Below are 14553 nucleotides of genomic sequence, written 5' to 3'. Positions count from 1 at the left end.
CTTAAACAAGTGAAGTGCATCATAAAAACATTCCAAGACCTACCTAGAAAAACCTAACAGAAAACAACAAGTCACCCTTGTAAGCAACACTAATGGAATTAAAACATTTGTGACTTTGTAGGACAAAGCCTAGGAACACTATGGAGTTCAGTGTCCTTCAAACACAGTACTGCCCAGAACAGGACATTCATACAGATATCTTGTTACGCTCTAATCACTTAATTCCTACCATACAGCATAAAGTTAATCACTCAGCAGGAGATTGCCAACAAGTTACAAACTCTCCCCCCCCCCCCCCCCCCCCCAAGATAAAACAAAACCATGACACTGAAGTACACCCAGAAATTAACTGAAAAACCCTCCATGGTATCTGGACCATGGCAGCAAAGCCACTAAATCAATCACATCCAGCACTGGTTACCTTATGCAAGCTGCTCACTGATGTAACTCTATACATAGCACATGGCCATAACCCTTTACAAAGGTAATAGTACCAGAAGTGTCTATGATTGACCGGAAAAAGGGAACTAATCCTTCCCAAAAAGTGACAGGTTCTTATGCTTTCCTCTTTTTTATGCATACAGAAATAGGCACCAAGCCAAAAGAATCAGAAGATCAAAAGATCCACACATGGTGTCACTAGGGTACATGCTCTTCAACAGACTAGGAAAGTAATTTTCTTTTAGCATTATCCTCAAACTGTATCAAGCCTTATCCAGTCAGCAGCTCAGCCAGCAGCTCAGCCAGCTCCTTTTCATCCATGCCAACAACCAGCCACAAATGACAGAAGCTGAGCATCTACAGGTTGATCTTAATTTATTTCTAGAGAACAGTACACATACTGAATTTCAATGCATATATATTAGTTCATTTTTAAAGCTACGTAAGAAACTCAAAACGTGAAACAGTAAGGATAGTAAGAAGAAATTTAAAAGAAATCTATGACCACATCAGTCCTTTAAAAGGTTTGTCTTTCTTCACCTTCAAGTGCAGCTGTCTGCTGCTCTGCTAAAAATGTTCACAGCAGCTACAGGTTGTTCCTACAGCCCAGTCCCAGACAAGTTCAGTATGACAGGGATACTTGAGTTATATTTTGCTGGTTCTGGCCATGAAAAGAATGGATGAAGCCAGCAGACTTTTACCTCATTCCACTACAGTGAGAAGTTCACCATTTCGGTAATGTCTGTGGACTGGGTAGCTGGCCTGCCTGCTGACACATCCCTCGGAGGTTTGGTGGGAACCTTCTCTGTGTTGCAAATAGAAGAGCACGTGTCTGTAGGGCACAGGAAAGGACTTCTCAAAGAAAGAGCAGACACGTATGTCACCTCATCTGCTTGAATCTGGGCCTGGACTTTCCTCTGAGCGGCAGGGTGGGAAGCCAACCTCCCCAGCAGGCAACGACTATACGATCTTTAAAAGTTCAGCTTCCATCTTGTCTGGAACAAGATCTAAAAGTAAACTCGGGGAGCGGGAGCAAGGCAACAAACCTACACCAAACAGGACAGTCTTTACTATACAATCTAAAAAGAGCTAGAGTGAAAAGAGAATCTCCAAGACTGATGCAGATACACACAAGGAAAACACTTTTTGGAATGGAAACAATATGCTACATTTTGTACTGCATTTCTGAATCTTTTGTCTCACAAAGTCCTTATAATCTCAATTTTCAAAAAGCGTCCTGAATGCTGCACAGCTCATTGGTATCACTGCCTGACAATACGCACTAAACTCTGCTGGGTCTCCCCTCCAAATGTCCCAGCCAACGCCAGCTACGTCAGCATATACATACAATAACACCAGAAGGCAGCACTTCTCTTTATCTTATGCTACCTCCAAGACTTGGAAGTCCATATATGAAGCACATTCTAAAATTAAGTCTACTATAAATGTTTATAAACTGGCAGAGATTCAAATATAGAGCAACTGATGACAACAATTAGCCTTTTTTAAAAAGTACATATATTTGAGAAACACACAGCAGAACAGTTACACCAAGGTTAGCCTGCTGGAAAATCTGGCACGTTCCAGCCATATAAAAGAGATCACATTAAAAGCACCACTGGCATCAGATTATGAAGAGACACTCAGTGTTATCACAGTACCCTATTAGAAATTGACCTATACCCAGGTTTTGTTCTATTATCTACAGAATATCCCCAGACCTACCTCTAAAAACTGCTGTTGATATGGCTGCCCTTCTGCTTGTATATTCCTGTGTAAAGCAGCCTATGAACTCAGGAGGAAATGTGCATGTTCAAGAACAAGACAAGTTCTTAAAGTGATGTGAAGCTACTTGCCATTAAACACAACACCCCTATATTGTGCGATTCCAGAGTCTCACAAAAGATGCTAAATACCTATAAAGAAAACCCAAATCTTCACCCACCAGAGGTGATGTGTTCTTTATGTATGAGATGACAGCAGATTAAAAAGACAAAACAGTGAACCTGAGCACTGATAAGAATTTCTGTTATAAAAAAAAAATTCCTTTACACAGCTATAATTTCACTAGACTGGGAGTGGGGAGTAGGGGTCTCACTATCAACATGAGGAGACGGGAACTGTTCCAGCACCATTACACATAACCTAACTATATCCTCTTCCCTTTTTTCCAGTAGTTTCTAATTCAGAAAATTAAAAGCAAATCTTTGTAGCACAGATACCCTCTGTTACCAACAGTTTCAGACTATTTCAGTCACAACCACAAACAGATTTTTAAGATCTCTGTAACAACAGACCATTGGAAATCTCGCTAACCTTAATCGTATTAAAATTTAGCCTTTACACTATAACAATAAAACTTTGTATTTGTAAGCAAAGAGAGCACATCTTCAGTCACTGCCACCCTCACTCCAAATCTATTGATGAAGATTCACAGAGACCTCAACCAGCTACGCGGTTGTTGCCATTGCTAAAATTAGACTGGCTCCAAAATACCCTGAGTGACTGAGAACTGTGAATTTCATACAAGTAGGTTTATTTTATAACAGATTGGCATAAGCAGACTTGACAGCCTGTTTACAAAGGTAAAAACTAAAGTGTTCACATTAAACCTTGAAAGCTGTAAAATTATTCTGCTGTTCCAGGTAATTTCTTCCAGCAATTGTTATATTAAAGCAGGGGATAGAGCTGTACCTGACTTAGTTTCTTTATAGACAGGCTTGATTACACATAATGAATAGATTTAAGAAATACCTCCCTTCCAGAAAGGATACTGCATGTGAGGATTTGTTACCTTAAAATAAGGAACAGCAGCAGCAAGGAGAAAAATACCTCTGAAATAAAGAGGAAACAAACTTTTCTTTATCAGTGAATTACACACCAAGACCACAGACACAGTGTCATTTAGACTAAGCCAAAAAAGAATCTGCTGTTTGTTTCATAAAATCACTTATAAGAATGTTTGCCACTAACTGTAAATGTCAAGAATATTAGCTGTCTGTTTTCAGTAATTTTATAAGCATAGGTCCTAAAGCCATAGAGTGAAAAGATACCATTGCTACATAGTCCAGTTTCATGTGCATCACGTCTCTTTCTCTGTAGTGCTAAACCTGGCTAAATACTGCAGCTTTCATAGGTGGGGAAATTACTACGAAATCACCAAATATTAGGAAGCCTGTATTTCTTTGGGGTCTTTTTGGCAAGAACCTGTTTGAAACACTGAATGCGGATTTTTTTCTAAATCATTATAATGCATTAGGTTCACCTATTGCAGAAGAAAAAAATACTGACTCAGTGTAAGACCTATCAGAAGGACAATGGCCTAAAAGCCACAGTTACTCAGTTTTCCTTTTCCAGCTCATGACACAATCAAATGCATCCTCTAAAGCATATAGAAAGCCCAGATTTATCAGAGACCTGTCACACAATTTCTGTTCTTGTTTTCCTTCATACTTCCCAACTCAAATGATCTAGCGTGAAATCTTCACTTCTCATAGCCAGACCTACACGAAAGCTTACTAGCACAGCGCGGATGTAATTCTGAGTTAGTGAACTATCCTTTAGGTACAAAAGCTGCCACCCAAATCATGAGTAAGAAGTAAGACCCAACATTCTGTATGGGCAGAGTGAGACAGAGCACATTTGTTACAGCTGGAAAGTTGTCCCAAGGTAAAAAAACCCACCCTCACGAGAAGGTATAAGGACCAGAATGAAATTCTACAAAGTCACCATGAGGTCTAATTTAATTCAGTCTGAAAGGGGAAAAAAAAAAATCATCATTGGTAATGGAGCATCTCCATGTTTTTTCCTCACTTCAATGTCAGACGATTAGGATTTCACAAAGTTACAGGTGTCTTTATTCCAGCCACTAAGAGAGTCTTGCTACTTCTCAACAACAAACAAGGTCTTTAGTCAGCAATCATCGTATCTGTTCCTGGAGAACATGAGCCATGTTCTGCTTCCTTTGAACTTTAAAGCTGCCTGTCCCATAGTCAGAATAAGCTACAGAAAGAGCATGAGAGAAGCCTAAGAGCAGCACTTGGAGAAAGTTTCACACTGACATTTTTTTCCCACCATTGAAATCATGCTAAAGGTAGAATAAATGGCATTTGACTTGTAACGGTCTTTTGGTCGTTCTGAACTGAAGGTCAAATTAAATCTGGTAATTTGTCTACCTCTGTTTCTCATTTGGAGCATGAAAGAATTGGACAAAGGAATAACTGGTTATCCCGTACAATGACTGATTTTAATCAAAAGGTATGAACATAAAGCTAACTTTGAAGTCTACAATGCCCTTGAGAACTTGGCAACAACTCATACAGGAACTCTGTTTCAGGAATAGACATATTTAAAGACACAGGCTGAAACCTACTGCCAGCTGCACTAACGATAACAAACCAAAGCAACAAACATGGCATATTTGAATGAGCAAGGTGTTAAATCTTAGCATGAATCTGTGATAATCCATGGAAGTATTAATACGAGCAAGAATTTTCTCTAAACACCTTTGAATTTGCAGAATACATAAGTCATAAAATAAGAAGCGTCTCTCTCAAAACAGTCTACTTAAGAGTCAAACAGTTAACCTCATGCCACTAGGATTTCATGCATGAGTGGCCTTTCTATCATCAGATCTCTTCAGGCTCTCGGACCCCACAACACACCAAAGTGGTGGGAGGGTCAAGGACAATTGCAGTCAGAGCAGAGTCCCAGCACTACCTGTGTGAATGCTTCCAAGTGCTCTAATAAGATAGGCAAAGGAAGGAGGGACAGAAGAAGCAGAAAACCTGGCCACATAGAAAGGATTGACGACTCCTGCAATTAATGCCTGAGGAAACCAGATACGTTGCTTCAAAACAGCAAAACATAACTCTGGACGTAGCTTCCATTCCAGCAGATCTAGTTTCTGCCTCCAAGCCAATTGCCTATAACATTTATTTTCACTTGACTCTAAAAAGAAATCAATAGCATCTTCTACTTAAGTCAGCAGGGAATGAACAAAAAAAATAATCATACTGCATGTGAGGCCCAGTTTACATGTTTAAAGCCATACTGTTAGAGACTGTCCCCAGTTTATATCTGTACTCTTATTTAGCCCAGAACCTTTATCCTTAATTGAGCAAACTGACACTCCCAGCGCACACAGGAAGCTATACCTGTTGCTTTGCCTATTGGAAAGCCTGACCTCAGTGTCATTTCACCTACCAGATGAATGACCCTAGAATATTTCAATATCATGAACTCTGTAGAAAACAGATGACAACTGAGAGAGAAACAAGCAGTTATGCATTAGCCTCATCTGAAAATATTTATTTAAAAACTGCTAATCCCAGGAGAGACAGAAGCAAACATGAATAATGCCCTTCAGAGATCCACTATTCCAATAATCCCAGCTCCTCCAATCTTTCTCACAACCAGAAAAGTCAGTGCTACTTTCCAATAAAGTTTAAAACAAGCAAATAAAACACACACACACACAAACCCAAACCAACCACACACCAACCAAAAAAAACCAACCCACACCTACAGACACCAATTTTGCAAAGGTCAGTTAACACTATCTCTACAACATTCTTTCCCTTTCAGACAGTCTGACTAGATACACTAATATTTCATAAATTCTCAAAAAAAACCCACTGCTAAATGAAAGAATTATGCTCCCACAGAAAAGTCTAAGAAAATATTAAAAAGAAATTCAGATACAGAAGTATCAGTTGAAGACTTTCACCAGATTTTGTTAGTAACAAAGTGTGATTAAAAAGGTTTCTGTGCTTTTTTTCCTTCTTGTATCTGTTGAAATAGCTGAAGTTCACAAGAGGTATAATAATTTCTAATATCATCACAACTAGCATTTTTACCTATCAGTCATCTAACTTATAGTCAAGTGATCTATGTAAACCAAGTCCCCAGAGCTGGGAGGGCTTTTATAAACCTGAACTATTTTGATACATGACGCTCATAAGTCAAGACAAAACCGTAAAGTTTTTGTATTTGCTACACAAGTAGAAACTGTTCTTCATTTCCTAAAGTCACATGCTGAGTTAGCCAATTTATTCTAAAAGCAGTTGTCCTGGACCAGTTTCAGCATTCCTTCAGGCAAACACACTGTTACTGAAACAAATAAATCTTTTTTAAGTTCTAATACTTTGTTTCAGTAAAAGAGAATAAAAAATTGCAGCCTGTGTCAGTTCTCAAATGCTAGCAAAGAAGCTCAAGAAACAACATATCAAACAACAAGAAGCAGAATGTGAGAGCTGCCAATCACTTCTGCTAACGATCCCTTCCTCGATCATGTACGTAGACCATATCATCTCCTGAACTGTACGTTAAGCAGCAGCAAGCCCATGCAAACAGAATCTTATTTCACAATGTAGAACTCAGCAGTTAAAAATAGAGGAGAAAGACCTGGGTCAGAAGGCACCTATGCAAATTATGAGCTTGATTAAGGCCACAGAAGAGGCAAACACACCCTTTCAGCAGGCATTTTCAAAAGATATGGGAATATTCAATGTTACTAACCAACCTCTAGTGAACTTTGCTTAGAACATTCCACAAAAATTCTGGTTACTTGTGCAAACACATCTGTGGCATTCTGATTCATGGCAATTTCCGGGACTTGGGATTTTTTTGTTGTTTTTTTGTTTTCTTTTTAAATCATGCATGATGTGAAAATACTCATCTTGAAAGTAAACTTATGAAAGAAACTTTACAACACTTCTAGCTACAATACAACAAATTAGATCGGATGACCCAGAAATACACCGACATATTCAATTTCTACATCAAGTAGTTCACATGAGAAGAATTTAGCTTCTGAGCTAGCCCCTGTTTTACCTTGCTTTCCACCCTCTTACCAGGTAGGGGGCTGAAAGGAATCTTTCTTCCCCTTCAAACTCTTACTTCCTTTTCCTGCAGCACTATTGGAAAACTCTTAACCCCCCTCACTCTAACAGGAAACTTCTTATCCTCTTCATCTCTATAAAAACCACGACTAAATCTCGAGAGGTTTTCCTTCACAGCTTATTATGAGCTAATTTATGCACGAGTCTTCCTCTGCAAGCTTGGCAAAAATCTTTATCCATTCCTCTCTCAAACGCAACCTCTTCTACATCTTGTCACCTACGCTCACCTCCTTTCTTCCTCAAGCTCCTACCACCAACACTACAATACCTTTGTACTTGCCATAGTAGCAAATGAAATACCGGCTGAATGCTATTTTCTTTCTGAAAGGCTAAGGGCTGTACAGCTCATTTCTGCACTTGGTTTCAGGGAGAGTAACAGAAGAAAGGAGAAAATAGCCATGGAAGAGACCATACGCAAGAGCCTGTAGGAAGCACTAAAAATTACTCATCACCACTTGCGCTATTCTCTTGAGCAGGAAGCAAAGCCACAGTGTAGGTGCACTAGCAGCTCTCAGTAAGGCACAGTTATGAAATACCAACGATCTCTTCCTAGATTGGGGCTTTTTTATTAGAATGCATTGCAGGCAACTAGTTAGACGGGTCTGGGTTAGTTCTGCTGCTCTCTCACACATATTAAGAGCACTTAGTGGTAACAAGTATTTTCAGGATTTGCAGGTAGATCTAGTATATAGGTTTACTTAGCTATTGAGAGATGATAGTGAGGCATGAACACCTTCGGCCATTCTGCCTTCCTCAAGATAGTGAGTTTCATCAAGGAAAAAAAAATATGAAAGTGAGAAGCAAAAGACAGCTTTTCAGATACCATCATTGGTAGAGATTTTGCTGCAGAGAAAGGTAATTGTTCAGGATCAAATACATTGCTTTCTGACTAGGGTCAGTATTTCTGTGATTTAGACTGTCACAGGATTACATTAGTGAACAGCAACTACAGCTGAAAACTCAAATTTCTTACGTTCAAGACAATGACAAAGAGAGGAAATAAGAAGTAAATACATAAATTATTGTAGAATCTCAAATATCTTACAAGTATGGACTTGCATTGGTACATAACACTCCAGTTTCACATTCAAGAGACTATAATCCTTGCCACATCAATGAGTTGCCTCTCTCAACAGTAAACTGCAGTACACACGTGCCCATTCCCCTGTGATTTTACCGCCAACATTGATCATTTGTAGCATTTAGTCAACTTGAGCGCAAGTTTCACTTCCCGACACACTTGTGCTACACGACTTCAGTAATTTAAGCTCTGCAGAATAACAATATGGGGAGAACAGTACGCAAATTATTGCTATATGAATACTGGTTTAAGAGAATAAGCAAATTACCTTTGCCTCTTCTACACTTAAAGTTTTCTACCACCACAGTGATCTCAGTCATAAGTATGACCAGAGGCAAACTCTGAACAACATAACAATATTAGCAGAAACCCCAACCACAGCAAGTCGCCCCAGGAGAAAGCCTGTTTTTCCAATAGAGCCATGCCTCACAGCACACTATTTTTTGTCTCTTAATCAATAGTCTTCCACTTCTGCTTCAAACAAATAAGATTCATCAAATAAAAAAAAACCTAAAAGAAACTAAAGGTTACATGGCCAGGACCACAGCCAGCATTCCTCTGATTATACACTTGCCTTGGCTATGTACTTCATCTTCCTTTCTCTTCCCATGCCCTAATTTTCACTTGACTCTTGTGTGGACTTGGATGCTGTAAGCACTTCAGATCCCCGTTAAGAACTTTAATGCTTCTGCACACCAGTATCAGTCCAAAGAGGAAAACAGACTCTCCTCTTTAGTCACAAGCTTACAGTACTCAGAAAAGTGGGGGACGGTGAAAAGATTTCATTTGTGTCTCCCCTCCTATGCCCTTATTTTATAGTGATGTTTTTGGACTTGCATCACTGTTGCCCAATTTCCAGAAAGGAATTCCGTATTTGGCAGCTAAGGTGAAGCTCATTTTGTACCAATTCTCTTGTTTGAGAGCTACAGATACATTAACAACAAAGTAATCTGAGAAGGTACAAATAGTGACTGACTTTTTTTTTTTTTAAAGTGTATTACTATATTAGCATATAAATCTGCACACTTCATTCAGCTGATACATTGTACAGTACAGGGCAGTGCCAAACCTTTTATACTTGCCAAAGGATAAGGAGGGTCTGCCAGAGCAGCACCAGCTACTGAGCAGGTGGTGAGCCTGGCAGCTGCCCAGGGGACAACTCCTGGTTCTTCTGCTGCCATCATCTTGGAAGCTGATCACTCTGTATTTCTGTCACTCCCTCCATAACAAGATGAAAAAGCACATACCTGCTTTTTAAGAGGTGTTTTGAAACATACAAATTAAAAATATTACCTACATAGTTACTCGGAAAGAAAAAAAAAGTATGTTTTTAATTTTATTTTAATCATCTCTGTTGCCCAAACCCAGGTAGCGAGTCAAAGAAAAATAACATCGCCATAGCGTGACAGAAAGCAGCCAGCTCAATTGTTTGTTTAAAAGTAAGCAGAAGCAAGCAGCAATAACTAGAAAGGTTTTATTCACAGGAAGATTTCAGTTTTTGCAAGTGTTACATTGGCTGTTGCTGCTACAAAAGAACAGAGTGGCCTATTTTCTACTTTACTCGTGCATTCCATTATTCCCTGCACGCTCCTGACTAACCAAGAGCAGTATCTTTGCAGCTTGCTGACTTGCCCAAACATCCTCTTGCAGGTGAGCTGACATCCTGGTGAAGGAACAGAAGTACTTTGTAGTGGCCTGGACTGACTGGCTGATCTTTCCTGAAGAGTAAAGGGAAGTAATTCAGGGATATACAACAAACAGAATTTCCAACCCTCATTTCTTCCTAAAAATTGCCTCCCATATGATAAGGGGATACAGGAACTGAAACAACTAAGCACAACATTATGGCTTAAACTGTGATCAAAGAAGCAGCAAGGAACATAACGAGGAGAGGTAAGGCAGGAAACAAAAAAATCACACTTTCCTAACCGTGACTGGAAAAATCACTTTCTTGGTTTTACTGGATAAACGTGAACAAGTGTCCAAAAAGCCACGAGCAAAAGCCAACATGACGTTTTGAGGTAGTACACACAAAAAAAAACTGTAACAGATTTTCCAGCTACATAAAGAGCTCAAAACTTAACAGTGACAACTGAATTGCAATCATGAGACTTATATCACTATTTCCCCCTCCCCCAAAGCCACTGGTCCAGTTTTTGTGTACACTGAAATAAACCATTAGACAGCTTATATAAAAGACCCTTACTTTCTAGCCCTTCTGGACTGCAAAAATGTTAATGAAAGTTTTGTAAACCCAGGTGCCTAATTTAGCCAAATACATAATGCAGGTAATACCACTAGACCTCATCAGAGCACACAAACACTCCTAAAGTAAATGGAAGCTGCAGGTGCTCAACATCTTTAAAAATATGCTCATGCAGTACATGCAAATGTCACACCAACATTGTTCAAACCTGACTATTTAAAAAAAAAAAATATCTTTTAACTTTCATAGAAATCAATCAGCTCACTAGAACCATGCCAAATGATACTCCACTCTAGGCTGAAAAAGCCAAACTAAGCTGTTACTTTGTTGAAAAACTGCTTTTATGCCCAAGCCATTCACGGAGATCTAAGAAATGCAACCACTTTTTTTACAAGCATTTTATCGAACAGCTTGCCAAGCTCCATATAAACACATTTTACTATTTCATAAAGTTTATATGCCAAGTTTTTGAAACATGAAGTGACAGGATCTCAGTGGAATTTCTGTAGAGCTACAAGGTTCTTATTGCCCTCAGCCTCCCGAGACTGCAAATTGACTATAAGAAGAAAGTAGCCAGATTCTTTCTCTTTTATACAGGAACACCTTGCAAATTTGAAATACTGAAACAGTCCCTATGATCAACCAAAGAAGAATTCCTCTACAGGAGGCTCAAAATCCCCCAGTGATCAGCACACTATAAATATGCATCACTGCTAGGTTTCTGTTGCCAGCATTGGAAAAAGTTTCTCTCTGTCATTAAAGACCCCTTAACTTTAAGAACTAAGGCTAAATATCCTCCACCCCTCAGAGATATTTTAGCTAGATATTTTCACAAGGAAATCAGCTTATCTTAATGATTTAGGATGGGGTTTGATTTTTTTTCTGACTCATTCACATCTTACTTTCACCCAAGGTCCTAAAAGCACACAAAAGCAACTGAGAGTGACCTCACCGGTGCCATAAAAAAAGAAAATCAAAAAAACCAGGGCGAATAATCCAGTTTCCAAGCTTCATGAAGTAAAACCTCCGAGTATATAGTACAGTTGCATTTGGGCCACATTATATTGCATTTCAATCTATCTGGCTGCCTACTGAAACCTTGCACTTCCTTTTACCATTTAGTTTACTTACGGATCAAGGTCTCCCTTTGATTATTACCAGCTCTGACATATTAGCTATCTTTTTATCACGTTTACTTTTGCTTTACTAGCCATTTGCATTTATAATACTATTATTATCGTAGGGATTTTGAAGACATGTCCTTTATGGTGCCTTGTAGCATCAATGTAATTCTTGCAACATCTTTCCATTGCCAATGACTGAAATGAAACAGATAAGCTAGACATCAAATTTCATTTTTTTCATGAAACAGTAAAACCCTCTGCCTCTTCTATGCTGTTCTTACAAGCAGTAATTTTAGGGTTACTATAGCAAAGAACAGCAAAAAACATTTAACCAGCATTTCGAGCATTTTTATTACCGCTTCCTCTCATATAACTCAAATATATAATATAAATAAATTGAAAGTTAAAAAAAAAAGAAAAAGAAAACACGACTACTAAACCCACAAATATTAGAAGAGCTCAGTGGCAGCTGTAATACCCAGAAAGGCTTTAACACTGCCTTTTCAAGTTAGCTATGCTCTAGGTTTCTTAAGGTTGCAGAGCCAGCTAGTCAGAATCAGAGCTCGTTTCCCAGCATTTAATCCTCCACCTGAATTAGTGTGCTACCTTTCAGTTATTAATCACTTTGATACTACATCCTCTTAATGCAGAGTTTAAATTTTCCAAGACACACATGAATGCAATTTACATCTACAGAAAAATCCCTGGACTTCTCTATTAATCTAAAGCAGCAGCATTCCATTAACCACTTCCAGAACTTTATTTTTAAAATTGCCATTTTTCCATATTCTTCCAGTTGCCTATGATGGAAGGCTATTATTCTTTGGCTTTCTGTTAGAAGGGTATCACCTCAGATTTGCAAGTGTATTTTAATCGAACTTTACAGTACGCTTAGAACACTTCTATAAGTGCAGTCCATGTTTGTGCACTATTCACACGCCACAGTGAAAAAGCGCTTAACGGCTCTTCTTGAGGGAAAAAGGAAAAAAACAACAAAAAAAAGAAAGAATAAAGGCTTCTATTCGGAAGCTGCACCTGCTCGAGAGCCTTACTCGGGCCTCAGGACTCCTCCTCCCCAACAACTGCACCCCAGCTAAGCAATCCCAAACTGCAGTCCGAGCTCCCCATCGCTCTCTTTACCACCATACACTGAAAATGGCACCCACGGGACACCTACCCTACGGTGCCCACTGTCTTTTCCCCAGGGAAAAGAAGGAAACCTCGCTCAGCCAACACAGGCGGGCTAAAAGACCTCTCCGGACCCAGCCAGCAGCCGGGTATTTGAGGACGGGCGCAGGTACCGCGCTCTGTCTCGCGTGGGGAAGGGGGCCGAGGGAGACCCGCACGACCGGCTGTGGGAGACCCGGAGCCTCCCGGACCCACCGACCCGGCTCTGGGTTCAGCCGGGGGCTGAGGCCAGACCACGGCCCCACGCCGCGCTCCCCGGTGAAGGAGCATCGGCCTGAGGGGGAGACGGCGGGGAGGGGCGGTCGGTAGCCGGGTGCCCCTCACATCAAACTCCCTCGCTTTCCGACACCCCCCCCGCCCCCTCCAACCCGCGAGTTCTCGGGGCAGAACGTCAAAAGCACGAACGCGGTCACACAAAAGATGAAAGCCTGACCCCCGGTGCGTGAGGACCGAAGGCGATCCCGGCGGCACAGCCTGACAGACACAGCACCCCCCGCCCGCTGCCGGGAGGGGGGCAAAGCGGGACGCGCCACCGCGGCCTCGGCCGGCGGCGGAGGGCTGCCGCGTCCCACGGCCGCCGAGAGGGAGGGCACCCGCCGGGGACGCCGACAGCGGGGCGGCGGGCTCGTCTTCCCCTCACACGACGCCAAGCGCTCGGCGGGCAGCCGGGCACCGCGTAGGGCCGAGGGGCCGCCCTCCGCCTAGGGCCGGGGCAACCCGGGGCCCGGGTTGCTTGGGCGGGCTCCGCGCTCCCCCCCCCCCACACACACTCCGCAACGCTGCCAGAAACTTTCCGGGGAGGGGAGAGGAGGGCGCCGGCGCGGGGAAGAAGGGGGAAGCGGGGCGGGATTGGGGGGGGGGGGGGGCCCTCCGGCCGTTGGCGGCGCGGCCCGGCGGCGCGGCCCGGCCCTTACCCGTCCTTGCGGCGGGCCTTGTAGACGTGCCCGTAGGTGCCTCTGCCCACTTTGCAGCCCTCGTACTCGAACAGGTCCTCCACCCGCTCACGCTCGGCCGCCAGCTTCGACTTGAACTCGTAGTCCATGTCTCGCCCATGGGCGGGGAGGGGACGGGTAAGGGACGCGGCGGCCGGATCAGCACCCCCGGCTGGCGGAGCCCCCTCCCGGCGCCGCCATTTCCGGGGCTCGACGGGGGCGGCGGGCGGGGAGGTGGGGAAGGCGCGGGAGGGGGGGGGGGTGGAGGGGGGGGGGGGGGCGGTTTGTTTTTGTTTTGGTTTGGGGCTTTTTGGCGGGGGGCGGGGGTGCGCTCCGCCGCCACCCGCTTCAACTGGGCTACTGGCGGCGCGGCGCGGGGGATGCCGGGAGTCGTAGTGCGGCTGCGGGCGCCGGCCCCGGCGCCGCCAGCGAGGCGTTGGTGGCGACAGAACTACAACTCCCGGCATGCCCCGGGCCGCCCCGGCCAGGCGGCGTCGGCGCACTCGGCTCCCCAGAGACACCGAGCGTTTCAGCGGCCGCTGGGAACTTGCTGACTCTTCACATTGCGGGCAGAGGCGGGAGCGGCGAGCGCGGCCGGTCTCGGCGCCTCTCGCTGGGATGGGGGAGATGGTTGGAGGGCGGGCGGGTGGGCGCGCACCCCCCTCGCCGCCGCCGCCGC

At 42.9% G+C, this 14553-nt stretch overlaps 1 protein-coding gene across 1 annotated transcript in view; it reads right to left on the bottom strand.

The window, feature by feature from the left end:
• The window catches only part of CDK19 (cyclin dependent kinase 19), a 128883-nt gene extending 114395 nt beyond the window's left edge, over positions 1-14488 (bottom strand). Inside the window, exon 1 of the mRNA XM_049817686.1 lies at positions 13857-14488. Within this exon, the coding sequence (XP_049673643.1) occupies positions 13857-14341 (485 nt within the window). The 5' untranslated portion in view covers positions 14342-14488. The remainder of the gene's footprint in view (positions 1-13856) is intronic.
• Positions 14489-14553: the final 65 nt, after the last annotated feature.

The sequence above is a fragment of the Accipiter gentilis genome, chromosome 15, assembly GCF_929443795.1.
Source record: "Accipiter gentilis chromosome 15, bAccGen1.1, whole genome shotgun sequence".
Taxonomy (NCBI): domain Eukaryota; kingdom Metazoa; phylum Chordata; class Aves; order Accipitriformes; family Accipitridae; genus Astur; species Astur gentilis.
The sequence above is the reverse complement of the archived record's forward strand: the minus strand, read 5'-3'. Positions and strand labels throughout refer to the sequence as shown.